The 20,818-nt window shown below is 48.6% G+C and overlaps 1 protein-coding gene across 1 annotated transcript in view; it reads left to right on the plus strand.

The window, feature by feature from the left end:
- The window catches only part of COL3A1 (collagen type III alpha 1 chain), a 2,242,195-nt gene that overhangs the window by 210,157 nt on the left and 2,011,220 nt on the right, over positions 1–20,818 (plus strand). The window contains exon 4 of the mRNA XM_068244947.1: positions 2,969–3,091. Coding sequence (XP_068101048.1) covers positions 2,969–3,091 — 123 coding nt within the window. The remainder of the gene's footprint in view (positions 1–2,968; positions 3,092–20,818) is intronic.

Below are 20,818 nucleotides of genomic sequence, written 5' to 3' on the forward strand. Positions count from 1 at the left end.
GGATCAGGGAACCCACAGTGACATGACCTGATGAATGAGCATTCCTCGATCCATCTTCTTATTGCGGGAAAACTCGAGGGCACACAAAGGGCCCGAATGAGAGTACAAACAATTTGCGCTGGAGTCGTTAGGTATCTTAAAGGATACCAGAGCTGAACTACTATATAAAAATGGGGGGGAGCAGGCATATATTAAATGCCATCCTGATGCCCACCACTCCCGTTCTCCTCTGTCCCCCTCCTTCGTACTGTAAATCCTCCGCTGCAGCTCAGTCCGCCGGAGTCAGTTGGTAGTGCACAGGCGCTCCTGCGGCCTGTGCACTATCGCTTGACTCTAGCGACCTGGGTTGAGCTGTGGCGGATTTACCATGCATAGGAGGAGGATGGAGGTAAAGCTTGGGAGTGGTGGGCAAGAGGAGGGCATCATAATTAATGCCTGCTCCCCCCATTTTTATGTAGTAGTTAAGCTGTGGTATCCTTTAAAGATTCAGTCCGCTGTGATGGTCGTAATCGACCCGCACCACAAAACATTTGTTTAATCACACACATACCCACATCAGAAAATTTGCAGAAACGATCACTGGATGCGCAGGCATAAAAAACCCTGGTCGCTGAAAAAACATAGTGAGTACTGTTCCTTTAGGGTTAATAGAAATGAAGGAGAGAAAAACAAGTGGCAGGAGGGGAGATGCCTAACTAACCTGACCCTAGGTCATGGCTGGTCAGAGTGTATCTGTAGCAATAAGAAGGCTCCTTCCCCCTATTATTCCTGTGTTTAGCAGCTTCTCCCAGCAGACTAGACATGTCTCACAGACTGGACAGTGAATGCAGAGAAACAAAATCTATGAGGAGAAACTCAAAAGTAAGGCCTGTTCCTGGCAGACAGCTCTCTCCCCTAACACCACTGATTGTCCCCCCACTCCTGACAAACAGCACTGACAGGAGATCGGAAAGTGCAACTCCTCCTCTTGCATAGTAATAGTAAACCCCATACACAGGCTCAGGAGCAGTTTACACACACAGCAGGGAGCGAGACTGAGCCTGTGTAAGATTATAATCTGATCTGGTGTCTGGCTGATCTCTCCCCCTCCTGGGCTCGCTGCCTCCCTGAACTCTCATCCTCTGGCCACTGGCCAGCACTAATAATAGAGGACCCCTCTGAGTCATAGGAGACTTGGAGCTGCGCACCACCTGGGCTGCCTGCCTGAAGAGTAACAGGAAGAGGGCTAATTTTACAAACAATAGGAACGAAAAAAGGGAGGGGAATGGGATCACCAAAGTTTTCTGAGGCTACTGTAGCTGCAGCAGTGTAAGCCGAGGGACGTGACTAACTGTCAGCCAAGTCCACCCCCTGCAGTCAGCCCTGTGAGCGTGCATGCTGTATTGCTATAACAGAATTCACAGATATGGATAGTTGGCAACACTGGGGGGGCGGGCGCCGCCCCCCCCCCCTGACCCCCATGAGCATGGGCTCTGACCCCCCTGAGCATGGGCCCCGTTACTGAAGTGATTGCTGTCCCCCCCTCTGGGGGAAACCTAGGTTTTTCATGGGGGGGGGGGGGGTTCCTTAAAGGTCTCCCTCAGCCACGCACAATACCCGGGGCATAGCTCCCAACTGTCCCTTTTTCGGAGGGACAGTCCCTTTTTGGGAGCCCTGTCCCTCTGTCCCTCTTTCACCCTCATTTGTCCCACTTTCAGGACTTTGTCCCTCTTTCTATGTAAATATATATATTTCTATGCTAAAAATGTGTTTGATTGACTCTAAACTTTATTCCCAACTTTTAAATGGATATATTACTAATTTTAAAATGTTACTATGAAGGAAAATGAACCAGGATAGAAAGGACCAGTGTTGTTTGAATTATAAAACAACATATGTTTCTTATGAAATCTTTATGGTATGCGTGACTAGAGGCATGGTGAGGGTGTGGCCAGGGGCGTGGCTTAAGTGTCCCTTTTTCTCATCTCATTTTTCTCATCTCTTTTTCTCATCTCATGAATAAATCGCGCGTGCGCCGTACTGTCACGCCGGCCGCCGTGATGACGCGAGGTGGCCGGCGTGTGAAGTCATACGTGACGTATACGGAAGAAGGCGCGCGACACTCGGGCCAGTGTCGGCTGGGGCCGCCCGGGAGCCATCAGGCAGCCATCTCTGGGAGAAGGCCTGGGAGAAGGGCCAGGACGCCGTCGTGGGACCTCCCGACCTACGGTGGGCTGCAGAAAGCCCAAGGTGAGTACATATTTCATTTTGATTTTGAGCTCGGAGTCCCTTTAAAAAAAAAAAAAAAAGGGATGCAGCCTGTGGTCTGCTGCTTAAAGGGAACCAGAGAGGAACGTTCATTAAAAATAGAAAAAGCTTTTATACATACCTGGGGCTTCTTCCAGCCCCATAAGCCTGGATCGCTCCCACGCCGCCATCTTCCGCTTCCTCTATCGCCGGTACCGAGTCCCGTCACTTCCGGCGGACGCGGCCAATTGTCCGCATCACAGGGGCTCCCTCCATACCCGTACGCATGCGGCTGCGCAGTATACAGCCTCACGCGTACTTATATGGAGGGAGCCCCCTGTAATGCGGACAATTGGCTGCGTCTGCCGGCCGACTGGCGGTAATGACGGGACCCGGCACCGGCGGATCCAGGCAGCGGAGGACGACGGCGTGGGAGCGATCCGTGCGTATGGGGCTGGAGGAAGCCCCAGATATGTATAAAAGCTTTCCCCCAACGTCTCTGGTTCCCTTTAAACTTTGTCCAGGCCTAAATTAGCCACTTCAGACAGGGAAGCTCAGACTCATAATCATGAGAGATTGTGAGGATGTACCTAGTAGATAGCCTTTCATTACTCCCTCCCAACCTTATCTATATCTTCTGCTACAAAAAAATATGTTATTTGGTTAAACACTAGACAAACCTGATCATATTCAGCCATAACAGTTTCAAGCTTTGCGTTACAAACTATTTTATTTTCATTAGGGTACTCCTGGTATTCCGGGCAGAAATGGAGAAAATGGTAATCCTGGACTACCTGGTCCACCAGGTCCGCCTGGCCCCCCTGGAATGTGTGAAGCCTGTGGCTCTTCAAATGGTGGAGAACAGGTAGGTACCAGCACTCCTATTTCAATAACATTTGTACATGTTAATGTTTTCACTTAAGTATTTTTTAAAAAATTCTGTTTATTTGCAGCAACATTAGGGACCCGTTTCCACTTGTGCAGTGCGAATTAGTCGCGGAAAACGCAAAAACAAATTCACACACGGACGCAAATTTTTACCACAAATTTTACAGCGAATTCGTGGGCGTTTTCGCATATGTTAGTAAGTATGCGAATTTAACCATGTCAGTGCCGGTGTGCTTTTACATTGATTTTATGCAAAAACGCCCGCAAATTCGCAGTAAAATTTGCATACGAAAATGCATGCAAATTTCCTATTAAATACATTGTGTGTGAATCGCACACCGCCAATGAAAACAGCTCCTGAATGATTTACGTAAGTCCGCTGTCTGTAAGCAGCGGAGATATGTGGTGGTGGGGATGCACTACTGCGTCCCATGCTCGGGAGCCCCCAGCGTTAAAACTATGCTGCATCTGGCTTAGGCAGCCACAATTGCAGCATAGTCTTAACCAGGGCCTGCCTTAGGTTTAACAGCGCCCTGAGCGAAACTTGATTTTTTTGCCCCCCCCCCTTTCATCCTCTTTATACACACACACACACATACACACACACGCACACCCTCCTATGTCGGCGCTATAAATACTTAAATAGTGTATATATAATACATACACTAAGGGGGATCTGCCTAATATATATATGCACTAAAGGGGGGATCTGCCTACATATACAAGACGAGTAGCCTATATACACTAAGGGGGGGGGGGGGGATCTGCCTGTTATAGACCCTTCCCCCCTCCTTAGTGTATATAGGCTACTAGTCTTGTAGGCAAGTCCCCTCCTTTAGTGTATATATATATATATATATATATTAGGCAGATCCTTAGTGTGTGTGTATATATATATATATATATATATATATATATATATATATATATACATGCTTAGGCTGCCAGATCTATACCAATACCATATATTATATATATATATATATATATATATACATATGTCCTGGGGATGGGGAGCTGAGACTTACTTTTACTACTGGTGTGGTGTCAGTTGGAGAGATCATGGCCAGCCCGGCCCCTGGGTCTCAAGGGATAGACAGTCACACACACCCAGTCATCCAGACAGCCAGGTCAGGGCAGGGTGGCTGACACTGTGACACCGCACGCGCTTCCAACCTCCTCCTCCTATCACGTTCATGGGGCCAGCAGCGCGGGGCGGAGCCGGAGACTCTCACGCTGTCTCCAACTCCAAGAGGCTGCAGCAGTTGTTGCTGGTCTTCGCCCCCATCACCCCCAGCGGCACCAGGGGGCGGAGCCAGATAGGGAGACAGTCGCGCGGCGCTACTAAGCCGGAGCCCGGCCACAGACGCAGTGAGCATAAATAACAATATGCGGCCGGGCGACAGAAGAGCGGCGCGGCGCCCCCCCCCCCCTGGAAGCATATTGTTATATGGCCGGCCAAATGCCGGCCCTGTGTCTGTCTAAAAGTCCACGGACAGAGCCCACTGGCACTGCCCACACCTGTGCCTACTTCTAGGGATATTGAATTGTGTGCCACATAAAAGCACACAAGCACAGTTTTTCCACTACTGCTCCAGGGCATCTGTTATTATCATTGTATTGTGTTTGACCTCACCTGTTGCATACCTCAGTGTCTGTCTGATAGTCCATGGACAGAGCCCATTGGCACTGACCCACCCCTGTGCCCACTTCTAGTGATATTGAATTGTGTGCCACATAACACACAAGCACAGTTTTACCACTACTGCTCCAGGGCCAGGGATGCTCATTCGGATCCGGGTATCCGACCATTTTTCGCTATCCGGGTAGGATCCGGATTCCGGCTTCCTGGGCCAATATCCGGATAGCTCTATGCGGGTATCTGGCCGCATAATCCGGATACCCGCGGGTACCCGCGGATATCCGACGGAATCCAGATCCGGGTACTGTAACAAGGGAGATGATGTCATTGAGCCAATCAGAGGGCTCCCAGCCAATCAGAGGGCTCCCAGCAGAAGCCCTAGCAACCAATCACAGAGGGGAACTCTGGCCAGCCCCACCTGACCTCATTGAGCCAATCAGAGGCCTCCCAGCCTAAGCCCTGGCACCCAATCACAGAAGGGAACCCTGGCCAGCCCCCCTGTGAGAGGGCTGGCATGATGAGACAGATCGTCCTTGCTTGTGTGGCTGGCTGGCTGGCTGGTTACTGACAGACTTGCTCCAGTGCTGTTGGCTTAGCAAGTGCTGCCTGTATACAGTGATAAACCTAAAGCTTTGAGTGCTAAACACCTTCACTACACTATTGTTCTATTGTTTTTTTTTTAGCTAGCTAGTGTAATTGTTTGATTTCATTCACTCAGTTAGGTCCTGTCTGTGTGTGCTGTGCACGCCAGCAGGACAGTATAGGTTAGGGAGGGAATAGGATTACTCTGTGTTATTGTATTGTATTATATAGTTAGTTAGTACTGCAGTTAGTTGTTAGAGAGAGTAGTACTGTGTTAGCTTACTACAGATTACTGCAGTGCTGCTGTGCTGAGCATTGTCAGTGTGACAGTTAGACAGATAGTGTGCACTGTCTGTCCTCTACTCTGCGGTCTGTCACTCCGTGCTGATTTGATTTAAAGTCCAACCCCGATTTCATTAAAGTAAAAGTACCCCACATCATCTGGGGACATCATCACGTATAAGCAGGGCCGGATTTGTACCTTTTACCGCCCAAGGCCCATTGTCACCAGCCGCCCCCCCCCCCCCCCCCCCCCCCCCCACACACACACATACAACCTCTCAACACCCCCAAGCATGCACTCTTTTTTTCAACCTGCAAAAAGTCTTGTTCCTGCACTGGGACCCTCTGAGCATATTCAGACCCCTCACTGCTGCCTGGAACCCTCTTCTTCCTGTAGCTGCACTCTCCTCTGTGTGGAACCATACTGGAGCTGTGCAAATATTGTCCGCACATGCCAAGTAGCACGAAGCCTTTCGTACATGTCTGTTTCTGTGCAAACGGGAATGTGAGGACCATACTTGGGCTTGCCCAGTACAGTTGCACTTGTACATGGGAGCACAGCCATGAGTAAAAATAGGGTCTCACTCTCTGGACCCCCCCAGTATAGATAGCCAGATGCTGCCCCCCATTTTAGTATAGGTAGCCAGGTGTTAGCCCCCCAGTATAAGTAGTGAGGTGCTGCCCCCCTTCCTTAGCATAAGTAGTCAGGTGCTGCCCCCCCCCCCCTTAGTATCTTAGTCTAGGTAGGCAGGTGCTGCCCCTCCCCCCCCCTTTCTTTAGTATTTTAATATAGGTAGATAGATGGTTTTCCCCCATTGCCCTCCCCTTTAGTATCGGTAGCTAGATGCTATCGCACAGGAAGCCAGATGCTATCATAACCCCCCCCCCCCCCATTTTCATAGGTAGTCAGAGGGTATGCTGTGTACCCCTTTTAGTATAGGGAGGGATCATAATGTTGGCTGATTTCCCCCCCCACCCCCACCAGGAGCCAGCCCTTGTTTTCTGTCCCTCTCCCACCCTTCCCCGATCCTACCCCCGCACGTTCCCGCAGAGTAGCAGCAGAGGCAGCCACTTTACCTCTCCAGGCTTCTAGCGCCGAAGCTTCCTTTGTCCCGCTGCCGCTGTGCGCCTCTCTCTTGCTGGCGATTCCCATCATGTGACTCGCCGGTAACCTGCCGGCGAGTCACATGGGAGAGACGCTGACTGGAGAAACAAGCACCTAGCGGCAGCGGGACACAGGAAGCTTCGGCGCTGGAGCCTGGAGAGGTAAAGTGACTGCCTCTGCTGCTTCTCTGCGGGAACGTGCGGGGGGGATCGGGGAAGGGAGGGAGAGGGGGGGGGATCGGGGAAGGGAGGGAGAGGGGGGGGGATCGGGAAAGGGAGGGAGAGAGAGGCGCTGGGCAAAGTGATGCGGCTGCTAACAGGAAGCTGCACAGCGCTGCCCGGGGGGTCACAGCACGCTCGCTCTCTCCACCAGCCTGCACCAATCCAAGCCCACCTAGTGAAGGGGCGGCCGTGGACTCGCAGCGGCTCCTCTCAGGACTGGTGACAGGTGCAGTCAACCTGTCACCAGCCGCCCCTAAGACTCCCTTTGATTCTTGCGCCCTAGGAACTGGCCTTGTAGGCCTTCCCCTAAGGCACCGGCAGCCAGGGGAGTGGCAGCAAGGGCAAGAGGACAGGGAGTAACATTACGGCCACCCTCAGAAGGTCTGCCGTGTCAGTGTCGACCCCAGCGGGCAGCCTACCCTCAGTCAGCGAGCTTTTTGCTCCAGGTGCCACGATTGAACTCAGGGCTGTTAGCCGCAAGGAGTTTGAGGAGGATGTTCTGGGTTTTGAGGAGAGGGGGTATGATGTTGATGATGGGATGAAGGACCGTGACTACCATCCACAGGATGGGGATGTCAGCTCTGACTCTGAGGAGGAGGATGTGTCGGTGGGTTTGGCACGGAGGATCAGCATTGCAGACAGTGGCCATGGAATGCGGGACCCACCACATCCTTCTGCCGCTACCACCAGCCGCACCACTCAACCCCCAACCGCCACAGGGAGAAAAGCCGCAGCATCCCATTCAGGCCGCAGGGGAATGTTCACCTCCCCAATCTGGTGGTTTTTCACTCTGCTCTCATTGGACAGCAAGTTTGCCATATGCAATGTGTGCAAACTACAGATGAGCAGAGGTTGTGACCCCTACAAGTATGGCACCTCCAGCTTCATCACCCATCTGGCCAAAAAACATGTTGTTGAGCATGAGGAGTTCAAGAGGCTGAAGCAAGCTGGCGCTGGCTCCCACCGCCACGGTGCCACAGGCCACTGCTGCTGATACCACCACCTATATTCAACCCAAAACACAATTGCGGACTTGCGGTGTCATTTTTGGAGGTGTCTGGGCTGAAAACTGTCATGCCCCAGTTGTGCGATTGGACTTTGGACACAATGTGGGCTGCACGACCGCTGTCTGGAACCTAGTACTGATTTTAATTGACAGCTTTCTGTTTTTTCATTTTATGTCCACCAAATAATAAATTAGTGTTTCCCTTTAAAAAAAACATGATGCTACATGCATCATTTACCCTAAAAACCCTTTTTAAAGCTATTTAAAGGGCACTTCCGGTTTTTCTATCCGGGTACCCGGTTAGGTCGGGTACCCGCGGGTAATTTGGTCGGATATCTGCAAGGTCAGATCCGGATACCCGAATCGGATCCGGGTATCTGGGTACCCGGATCCGGGGGGTAATAAAAAGTACTACCCGAGCAACCCTGTCCAGGGCATCTGTTATTATCACTGAATTGTGTTTGAACTTTTGCATATCTTGGTGTGTGACCCTAGACCAGGCATGGGCAAACTCGGCCCTCCAGCTGTTACGGAACTACAAGTCCCACAATGCATTTGCCTTTATGAATCATGACTGTGGCTGTAAGACTCCAATGCATTGCGGTACTTGTAGTTCCTTAACAGCTGGAGGGCCAAGTTTGCCCATGCCTGCCCTAGACAGCCCATTGACAACCAGAGCGGTGTATACTAATGCTATTGTTGTCGCCACATTTAGTTGCAGGCATAGTAGCACATCCACTGCATTACTTTTTACTTGTTGCAGGCACAGTACCCCAATAAGAAAAAAAATGACAGGCAGAGGCAGGCCACCCAAGTGTTCTCGAGGTCATGCTGCTGTGATTTCTTGTGGCCCTGGAAGAATGCACAGTGTTCAGAGGGCACGTACCCTCAACCCCCAAAATTCTGAGGACGTATTTGACTGGCTTACACAGCGCACCCCATCTTCTACAGTTTCCGCACAGAATCTCCTAGATGCATATCTCCCAACTTTTTGAGATGAGAAAAAGGGACACTTAAGCCATGCCCCTGCCACACCCCTGGCCACGCCCTCACCATGCCTCTAGTCACGCATACTATAAAGATTTCATAAGAAACATATGTTGTTTTATAATTCAAACCACACTGGTCCTTTCTATCCTGGTTCATTTTCCTTCATAGTAACATTTTAAAATTAGTAATATATCAATTTAAAGGTTGGGAATAAAGTTTAGAGTCAATCAAATACATTTTTAGTATAGAACAGTGTTCTCCCTAGAGCCTTTTAACTGGGCGGAGCGCCCGGCTGGTGGTCAGTCCCCGCCCGGCTGCTGTGATCACTAATCATATTTGCCGTCCTCTAAGTCCTCCACACTCATCCAGCACACAGTGCGCAGCGGCTGTGGCATTGGACTGGCCGCTGTCACTCTGACACAATCTCCGCCCTCCTCCTCCTCAGCTCCTGACATTACAAGCCAGACCGCGGGAGCTTTGAAGGAGCACACAGAGAAAGAACTGAGAGAACGTGGGCTTCCTGTGTTCTCTCTGGTGAGTCGCTGATCTGCCTGTCATGCAGAGGACGGGCTCTCCTCCTCCTGTCTTCCCAGCATGTGCTCCAGCCTCACCCGATCAGAGGTCAGTGTGGAGCAGCGCTCGTTCATGCCGGGGAGAGTAACAGCAGGGCAGATGGTTATCTGATAGCAGTAATGGTCCCCAAGCAATGGAATCCTTCTGGTCAGCTGCTGTCTCTGGCGTATATCAAAAAAGGGCGCCTGGAAAAAAGGGCGCGGGGTGTAGCCGAAATTATAAGTTTGAATGCAAAACCTTATTTTTCGTTTAAGAGGTTATAAACGATAATTTAGTGCTAAATATGTTAAATAAACGGAAATGAAATGGCAAAATACCGTCTATAACAGTAAATGAATTCTGAAATGAAACGTCAAATAGCGTCTATAGCAAAAACGATATTTACACTTCTATTAAGCATAGTACTAGAATGGTAGGTTTTACAGGTATTTTACTACAATTATACCTAACTTTAGGGTCACAGATATCTCTCCTTATCCCTATCCCTCACACCTAGACCTCCCTTTGTGTAAATACACATAATGTAATAAATTGTATATATTACATATATTGTACTATAACTATACCTAACCTTACTCTCATACAGAGCCCTCCCTGTACCTATCCCTAACCCCTAGACCCCCCTGGTGGTGCCTAAACCTAAGACCCCCCTGGTGGTGCCTAAACCTAAGACCCCTCTGGTGGTGCCTAAACCTAAGACTCCCCTGGTGGTGCCTAAACCTAAGACCCCCCTGTTGGTGCCTAAACCTAAGACTCCCCTGGTGGTGCCTAAACCTAAGACCCCCCTGTTGGTGCCTAAACCTAAGACTCCCCTGGTGGTGCCTAAACCTAAGACCCCCCTGTTGGTGCCTAAACCTAAGACTCCCCTTCTGGTGCCTAAACCTAAGACCCCCCTGGTGGTGCCTAAACCTAAGACCCCCTGGTAGTGCCTAAACCTAAGACTCCCCTGGTGGTGCCTAAAACTAACCACCCCCCTGGTGGTGTATATTGCACTGTATGTATACCTAACCCTCCCTGTACCTATCCCTAACCCCTAGACCCCCCTGGTGGTGCCTAAACCTAAGACTCCCCTGGTGGTGCCTAAACCTAAGACCCCCCTTCTGGTGCCTAAACCTAAGACCCCCCTGGTGGTGCCTAAAACTAACCACCACCCTGGTCCTAACCCTCCCTGTACTTATCCCTAACCCCTAGACCCCCTAGTAATGCCTAAACCTAACCATCCCCACTGCACAAAACACGCTAAACACATATAAACAATAATATATTTAATCCTTAAAATACTTCACTCCAAATAACATGAATAAAATAATTTATATATTTGTAATAGAATAACTAGCCTTAAAATCACGTAGAAATCTTAAAATAACAGTAATTTGTAATAGAATAACTAGCCTTAAAATCACGTAGAAATCTTAAAATAACAGTAATATTTAAAGCGATATTTTAGTAACTATAATCAACGCATTAGAAATGTAAAAACAAAGTTAATACCATAAGCGATGTATTTCTAATACAATCAGCTTTAGAAACGTTATTTAAGCATCATACATATGAAAACGAATTTTAAATGATAAAAGAAGTGTAAACTATATTTTAGGTGTTATAGTTTTATAAGCGCATTTTTAAAACGAAAAAACTAGTTAAAACCCATATGAGCGAAATTTACAAACGAAAACATAAGTATAATACAAAGTCTAAACGAACTTGTAAACGATATTTCTTATAAACTTTATCCTGTAAACGAAAACCTTTGTTAACACGATCCCTGTAACCGCTATTTCTCGTGCGCCCATTTTTCCTGTCGGGCGCCGAATAGCCGATATTTTGCATTGCAGTCTATGGCGGCGCCCTTTTTGTCCATTATCCCTGTGCGCCCTTTTTTACTAGTTCCGCTGTCTCTGTGCTAGAGACCGGTATTATTTAGACAACTTTACATATACAACTGCTTCCCTTCCCCCACTGCTCTGCCCCAGACGGAGACGTTACATAGTAAATCTAGCTGTCCTGGACATCAGTCTGCAGACTTCCTGCAGTGTGCTGTGCACTCACATACATTTTTATTCCTGCATGTCTCTCACTCTCCCTCTACAACATTTCCCTCTGTCTAACTGACAAACTTTCCCTCTCTTTTTTTTTCTTTCCCCTTTCCCAGTCCTTTCCACACAAACTCTCTCTGTCCCTCAAAGACAAATCTATCTCCCTCCCAGACACACCTATTCCTCTTCCCTTCAGTTTGTATTTACTTTTTCTACTCCACCCCCTCTATATACTGCATTTCCTGAATATATTTATGTCTGCTTCCCAGTGCTTGACTTTAAGGGGAGAAGCCACAGCAGAAACCCCCAAGCACTTTTATTTTATCTTTGTAGTGCATGCTGTTTAGCAAGACAAACAAGCATGTCTACACTGGGCTTACTACCACTATGTCAGCCAAGACTTTTGTGAGACTTTTTGAATGACATAACAGAACAGTCTGTGGGCATGTGTGGTTTTGGGCCTAAATTAGTCACTCAGTCTACAGCCCTGTCTGGTATTATTCCGGCTTTGGCAGCACTCTTATCGGATTGCCCCTCGCAACAGCTACACTCAGTGCAAGATGCCTCGGAATCCATTAGCATCATTTAGTGTAATCCTCTAACCCTATCGTCAGTGCCTAACATGATTACCTCACCAACACCCAGTGCGATCCACCTAATCTCCTCCCCAGCGAGCAGCACCCAGCATGATTCTCCCTGTCCATTCTTACCTAATAGTAGCACACACCATCACCCTCCTTTCCCGACCATCATGACCTTAATGTCCCACCCGGCTACATTTTCATGCCACCCGGCTGGAAAAAAATTCTGGGGAGAACACTGTAGAAATATATATATTTACATAGAAAGAGGGACAAAGTCCTGAAAGAGGGACAAATGAGGAGGAAAAAGGGACAGAGGGACAGGGCTCCCAAAGAGGGACTGTCCCTCTGAAAAGGGACAGTTGGGAGCTATGCTTGATGCACCGTCCTCCTGCTCTGCTTCGGGCACCCCACAACAACTTACCACCCCCACTAGCACCACAGCTGCTCTACTTGATATGTCAGAGAAATTATTCACACATGATACATTTAGTGATGCACAACCTTTATTGGCAGAAGGTGAAGGAGATAAGGAGGATGTCACAACGTGTGATATGTCTCAGTCAGGCGTCAGTACACACATGCATGAAAGGTGTGAGCAGGATGACTATGATGTATTACCCATTGTTGGTGCCTATTTGGAGGTGTCTGAGACAAGTGAAGCAGTTGATGATGATAACAATGTGTCCATGGATGTCACGTGGGTGCCTGCAAGAGGACATGAAGAACAGGGGGACAGTTCAGATGGGGAGACAGAGAAGAGGAGGGGACGAGTTCTTGAAACTTGCAGGGGGAGCTCATCGCAAGGAACTAGTGGCACTGTCAGACAGCATGTATCGGCACCTGGGGTCAGCCAGCCAACACATCCTTTAACGCCTGCTGTTGCCACCACCAGAATGCTGACATTCCAAAATTCATCAGTGTAGGAAGTCATGAGTCATGATTCATGAGTCGTGAGAAGTCCAACACCCACCTAGGGACAACTGTTTTGCTAAGGCACCTAATTGCAAAACACAAACACCAATGGGATGCACACAAACATAAAGCCACCCTCCTCCTCCTGGTCCAGCAGCATCTTCAGCCACGTCAACCTCTGCTTTCCAAGCCCCCTCTCAAGCACCCTGCACTCCGCTGCCTCTCACCTTGAGCAGTTCCTGCTCATCTGCCCACAGCAGTCAGCTTTCTGTGAAGGAAGTTTTAGAGCGGAAGAAGCCAATGTCCCGGATCTGACAGCTGGCTTGTCAGAACTGCTAGCTTGCCAGCTTTTACCGTACAAGCTGGTGGAGTCTGAGGCCTTCAAGAAATTTGTTGTGATTGGGACACCTCATTGAAAGGTACCGGGCAGAAGCTTGTTTTCCAAAAAAGCAATCCCCAACCTGTACCGTCAAGTGGAAAGGCAAGTCGTGGCATCTCTGGCGCACAGTGTTGGGGCAAGGGTCCATATGACCACTGATATCTGGTCTGCAAAACACGGTCAGGGAAGGTATATCACATACACTGTGCATTGGGTCATCCTGTTGATGGCTGCCAATTATGGAATATGTGGCTGTGCAGCAGAGTTGGTGACACTGCCATGACTTGCAGGCAGGCCTTCTGTCACTTCCTCTTCTCCTCCTACTCCTCCTCCATCTTTGCTAGAGATGGCCCAAACCTCCGATTTTAGGTTCGCGAACCGGGTTTGCGAAGTTCTGCAAAAGGTTTGGTTCAAGCAAACTTTCGCGAACCACAATAGACTTCAATGGGGATGCGAACTTTGAAAACTAGAAACATTTATGCTGGCCACAAAAGTGTTGGAAAAGATGTTTCAAGGGGTCTAATACCTGGAGGGAGTCATGGTTGAGTGGGATAAACGTCAAAAGTCCCGGAAAAAAATCTGGATTTGACGCAAAGCAGTGTTTTAAGGGCAGAAATCACATTGAATGCTAAATTGCAGGCCTAAACTGCTTTATAACATCTTGCATGTGTATACATCAATCAGGGAGTGTAATCCCTCCTCCTCCTGTCTTGTCTTCCAGGGATTTGTAGGATGTCAAAAGCCAGCTTACATACATTGGCCGGGAATCAAACCCAGGTCAACTGCTTGGAAGGCAGCTATGCTCACCACTATACCACCAACACTACATGCTGAAGCCAGCCTAGCATGTACCATTGTGATATACCCAAGAGAAACATTAGCTTGCTTAGGGATTTGTAGGATGTCAAAAGCAACCTCACATACATTGGCCAGGTATCAAACCCAGGTAAACTGCTTGGAAGGCAGATATGCTCACCACTATACCACCAACACTATATGTTGAAGCCAGCCTAGCATGTACCATTGTGATATACCCAAGAGAAAAATTAGCTTGCTTAGGGATTTGTAGGATGTCAAAAGCAACCTCACACACATTGGCCAGGAATCAAACCCAGGTTAACTGCTTGGAAGGCAGCTATGCTCACCACTAAGCCACCAACACTACATGCTGAAGCCAGCCTAGCATGTATCATTGTGATATACCCAAGAGAAAAATTAGCTTGCTTATTTGCCTAATTTGCTAGATGAAAGCAGTGGGATACATGGTGATACTGCTTACAGGCTTTAATTCAAGACTTCAGAAAGATCATGTGCCCCCTGGATGATGCTGGTGTAACACACACAGCAAAGGACAGCAATTTGAAGTCTGGAAGATTCCAGGGCAAGGGTGGGAAGGATGAAAAGCTAGGTGGCCATGCAACCATTCCTGCTAACCTAAAGCTTACTTGTGGCTTACAGCACATTGGCTTAAGACTTTACCAAATCCAATGCTCCAATATGGGGAAGCTTCTCGGTTTTCTTTTTTTTTTTTTTTTTTTTTAAGTGTGGTGTCACAGTTCACTCATCTCTTCAACTACAAGAAAGGCCCAGGAGTAGTCTTAGCTACCCTAATACCTATGTTACGGCAGGGCCCTTATTAAACTTTCTCTTATAGGGCTATGGAAACCGTTTTGCCCATGCAATAAAGCGAGGTGAAAACATGCCTAGCAGAGGATGGTTTCGATCCATCAACCTCTGGGTTATGGGCCAGGCACGCTGACGCTGCACCACTCTGCTTACGTTTGTATATAACCTTCAAGTTTAAGAAGGGGACATTAGTTGAAATAGTTATACTACAATCTATGTTACAGCAAGGCCCTAATGACACTTTCTCTTACACCACCGATTGGCCCATGTGGTAAAGCAAGGTGTAAAAACCAAAGTACCCCTAGCAGAGGATGGTTTCGAGCCATCGACCTCTAGGTTATGGGCACAGCACACTTCCACTGCGCCACTCTGCTGCTGTACAGCAGATGCTTCGTTGTAGGAAAAAGTGAGTGAGACTGCTTAGCCGTACGGAAACATGGGCACTCCTTTGCCTACTTCTTTCTGGCCTCTGTCATCAAGAAAGGATCATAGAAATATATGTAGAAATTTGATATATACAGGTTTTGTTTAAAGTGGTGTTAAACTTCTTGGAGCAGACTTTTTTCCTCCCTCCACAAGACACACATGCATCCACATAAAATCGTTTAGCAACAACTGTGTGCACAGTCTCTGTGGTGCAATCAGTTAGCGTGTTCGACTGTTAACTGAAAGGTTGGTGGTTCAAGCCCAGAGAGAGAAAGAGATGATTCTACATGGCTATCTGGGGTTCTCTTTGGACAACCGTTAAATGCAAAAGGCAAAGCTGTCCCTGGGTGGGCTTGAACCACCAATCTTTCGGTTAACAGCTGAATGTGTTAACTGATTGTGTCACAGAGACTGTGCATACAGTTGCTGTTGAATTATTTTATGGGGATGTATGTGTGTCTTTTGGAGGGAGGAAGTAAGTCTGCTCCCAGAAGTTTCAGTATGTAGCGTTGGTGGTATAGTGGTGAGCATAGCTGTCTTTCAAGCAGCTGACCTGGGTTTGACTCCTGGACAATGTATGTGAGCTGGCTTTTGACATCCTACAAATCCCTGGAAGACAAGATCCCTGGAAGACAAGAGAAGAGGAGGAGGAGGGAGGAAGTGAGGAGGTGAACATGATTAGCTCTCAAAAGAGTTGTTGTGGGGTGCTATTTTAGCAATAAGAATCAGCCAGGAGCAAGCTAACAAGCTTACAAGAGCCTAACTAATCTTCCCCTATGAGAGTCTGCCAGCAGCTTTCCCTTCACTAATTACTGCAGGGACACGAACGACTGTAATGGCCGGCGGGGTGGGGTGGCTCCAGAAGATAGTGTAGCCTGATTGGCTACAATGGGCCTGCTGACTGTGATGTAGAGGGTCAAAGTTGACCCTAAAGCAGGCCATACACTGGCTCGATTCACGGCCGTTTCGACAGCAGATCCGATCCTGGGATCGAATCTGCTGCCAATCGCTTGCGCTAAACGCACCCGCCGATCCGATTCCCTCCCGAAATCGGATCGGTCCGTCGATCGCGCCGTGCGGGAAATTACCCTCGATCGCCCGGCTGTAGGAGCGCGTCGCTTGCGGCGTACGATTCGGGCCCGATCCGAGCATGTATACATTACCTGAAGCTGGCTCCGGGGTCCTCTTCTCCTCGCTGCACCGCATTTTTGCATGTCCCAGTGTGCGCTTATACTTCCTGTGTCACTCCGGTGACCAGGAAGTTGAAATAGAGGGCGCTCTATTTGAACTTCCTGGTCACGGAGTAACACAGGAAGCGCCGGGATGGAGCAAGAACAGCGGTGCGGTGCAGTGCGGAGAAGACGCCCGGGAGCCAGCCTCAGGTAATGTATACGGGGGGGGGGGACAGGCGGCAGGAGCAGCTGAACAGATTGTGATCGGTTTCAGGCTGAAATCGATTCACAATCTGTTTGCAGTAAAGGCAGCCATACGATCCCTATCTGATCAGATTCGATCAGATAGGGATCTGTCAGCTGGTCGATCTAATGGCACATCGACCAGTGTATGGCCACCTTAATGGTGCACTATGGGGGCGAACCGAACTTCCGGGAAAGTTCGCGTTCGCATGCAATCGCGAACCACCCAAAGTTCGCCTGGAACTGTTCGCAGGCGAACCGTTCGGGCCATCTCTAATCTTCGCTATTCTCCTTGGCTGAGTCCTCCTCTTCTGCTGCTGATGTGGCTTCTTCTACAACTACTACTGCACCCCCGCTTGCCTATTCCACCTCCCAGGTATGACGGTGTTATGCCATCCTGGCCATGACTTGCCTGAAAGCCGAGAGTCAAACTACACTAGTACTCCTGGCCGCTCTGAACAAACAGATGGATCTTTGGCTGCCCCCGCTCCAACTGGAGATCGGCAAAGTTGTGTGTGACAATGGAAGCAATCTGTTGGCAGCGATGAGGTTGGGCAAGTTAACACATGTGCCCTGCATGGCACATATGTTGAATCTCATTATACAACAATTATGCAACGATTTGTAGGTAGCAGTCCAGGCGGGTATGTGGCCATTTCAGACATTCCTCGATGGCCATGGTGCGCTTTTTTGACAGTCTAACATTTAGCAAGAAAATAACCTGCCAGTGAGGCACTTGATTTGCGACAGCCCGACTCGCTGGAATTCAGCGCTGTTGATGTTTGACCGCCTGCTCCAACAAGAAAAAGCCATCAACGATTATCTGTACAGGTACGGTGGTAGGACAGGCCCTGTGGATGTGGGGATTTTTTTTGCCGTGTCACTGGAGCCTCATGCACAATGCCTGCATGCTCATGCATCTGTTTGAGGAGGTGACAGACCTGGTGAGTCTCAGTGAAGGCACCATCAGTGACCTGATCCTATACGCATTCTTCCTGGAGCGTGCCCTGCGAAAAGTGCTGGATCAGGCTGTAGAGGAAAATTAACAGGAAGAGGAAGAGCTGTGGGAACCATCCCACCACCACAACCAGGCTTGTCGTCGATACTTGCTGTACCTGTGGCAGCACAGAGGAAGGAGTCAGAGGAGGAAGAGGAGTCAGAGGAGAAAGGTGGCTTTAAGGAGGGCTTGCGGTCACCCTTCGGGTACCCGTGGTGTTGTACGTGGGGGGGGGAGAGGAGACTTTGCGTGACCTCAGTGATGAAGAGGAAGAGGGGCTGGCTAGCTAGGCATCCAACCTTGTCAAAATGTTACCAACTCACAGTCAGTCGGAAAGGATGAACAAGTTCCACAGCAGCCTGCGAAGTATGCTGTATACTTCGCAGAATGGTGATGTCACAGCACAACGGGAAAGAGCTGCCAGGATTCCTCCTCCTACCACGGCCATGCCGGCAAGGACAGTACAGTCTTAGGATGTTATGGTGATGACGGACAAGTGCAACCTTTTTTGCCTGACGCATCACCACAGCCCTTTGGGATCCACCCTCCGAGAACGCCTCCACTGACAGGTAGCGGACTACCTGGCCTTAACTGCCGATATCGACACTCTGAGGAGCGATGAACCCCTGGACTATTGGGTGCGTAGGCTTCACCTGTGGCCTGAGCTCTCACAATTTGCCATCAAACCTCTCTCTTGCCCTGCCTCAAGCATCCTGTCAGAGAGGACCTTCAGCTCAGCAGGAGGGATTGTCACTGAGAAGCGTAGTCGATTAGGTCAGAAAAGTTTGGATTACCTCATCTTTATAAAAATGAATAAGGCATGGATCGCGAAAGGCTACTGCCTGCCCGAAGACTTTTAAGTCAGACCCCACCCAGCATCTCTGCACGCTGCATGACTGACTGTTTGACTGACTTCTCCGCCACCACCAACAGGGTCTAGACCAGGACTCCACTCCACAGGTGGATACTGAATTTTTAAGGCTGCTGCTATAGCAGCGGCCGCTAACAAAAAAATAATTTTTCTAGCATGTGTACATGCCTAATTTTTCTGGCATATGGTGCTGAACTGTGGTTGCAAAAAAACAAAAAAAACAAAAACAAAAAGGCATGTACATGATATCAATCATGTCAATCCCCTTCATAATTGTTAACTTGTCGTGGTGAGGGGGCTTGCATATCACACTGAAGCAATGACCTATACGAAAGTGTTGGGGGCACACCCAAGAGGAGAAGGTCATTGCTTCATTGTGGACAGACGAAATTCGATTGATCGGCTGCATACGTTTTGGCAAAACCTTTGGTCTGCTCAGGTGATCATTTAATAAAACCTACTAGGCCAACACTGGGCCCACACTGCAGAACCACTGTTTTATGGGTCACTTTACTGTCATTGAGCTACCTCCAACCATAGGGGATGGAAAACTGCCATGGCCTGCACTCTCGCCAACATGCGCATATTAGCACGCCGACCACTACACAAAGATTGCGGACAAGAGGACTAACGTTTAAGTCCTGAGAGTCTCAACTATTAACAACTCCTTGTGGTGCGTTACATGCCGAGTTTGGTCTGTCAGGAATCTGGGAGCCTCATTTAGTAAAGGGAGCCACAGATGTCTTGTCCAATTCAAGTAAATAGGTATAGAAAGTCACTTTTGACCCCATACCTATTTAAGGTAAAACAATAGAGTAGTAAACTTTTTTAGGTAAAAAAATCCTTCTGTTTTTCATCTGTCACTTGTTTCTTCTTTTCCTTCCTTCTTTCTTCCTTTTTTGCCTTTAAATCTTAATGGAAGGGTTCTCCGCCACCAGTCCCTGTCGCTCGCTGCACACCGGCATCCATGCTGCATGCCAGGCACTTCTGGAATCATCATCTCCTGGTTGCTGTGTGCCACCGGCAGGATCTGATGTGAAAGCCATCACTGCCATCTTCTTCTCCATTTTCTGAGGAACCTCGGCAGAATCATCTTTGAAAGTCCTACTGGGGCTCCCCATTCATCCACTACATAGACCAATAATAATGTCCTGGCGAAGGCAAGGTTGCAGTGCTGTGGTACTAAAGGAGAGCTCCAAAGGCACAAATACCTTTCTGGCATCACTCGGTATACAGAAGCATCCCTTGGGCCGATGGCTAGTATTCACCTGAGCTATGCTCTTAGTGCTCGGACAATGGCCTCAATTCATGATCATGCTGGTGATAATAAGGCAAGAGGAAACACATCGATTGGTATATTCAGTGTTAATTCACTAAAGAAGCTTGCCTTATTAAGGTGTAGAGATATTAAGGTGTAGAGATAAGTTTTCACAGTGAGAGAGTTATCTTATCACTTCAGTCCTTAAGATACCTCCTCCGAGGTCCCTTCTGGGCGCCGGCTTTAAAAGTCCCTTCTGGGTGCCGGCTTTAAAAGTCACTCATGGATGCCGGTTTTAAAAGTCCCTTCTGGGCGCCGGTTGTAATAGTCACTCATGGATGCCGGTTTTAAAGGTCCCTTCTGGGCGCCGGTTGTAATAGTCGCTCATGGATGCCGGTTTTAAAAGTCCCTTCTGGGTGCCAGTTGTAATAGTCACTCATGGATGCCGGTTTTAAAAGTCCCTTCTGGGCGCCGGTTGTAATAGTCGCTCATGGATGCCGGTTTTAAAAGTCCCTTCTGGGCGCCGGTTGTAATAGTCGCTCATGGATGCCGGCTTTAAAAGTCCCTTCTGGGTGCCGGTTGTAAAAAAAAAATAAAAAATAAAAAAAAAGATACCTCCTCCGTAGTTATTTTCACATGCAGTTAATTAACAGCCTGTCTTTAACTTTCAAATTCTGTAGTTATTTTAAGGATTGAAACGTTAACTTTAGAGATCTCACCTTAACTTAAGGGGCCCATACACTCTTCGATTTCAGCCATCAATCGGTCGATCGATTGTATGGAACCGATCAGAAATCAA

Source organism: Hyperolius riggenbachi, chromosome 7 (assembly GCF_040937935.1).
Source record: "Hyperolius riggenbachi isolate aHypRig1 chromosome 7, aHypRig1.pri, whole genome shotgun sequence".
Classification (NCBI taxonomy): domain Eukaryota; kingdom Metazoa; phylum Chordata; class Amphibia; order Anura; family Hyperoliidae; genus Hyperolius; species Hyperolius riggenbachi.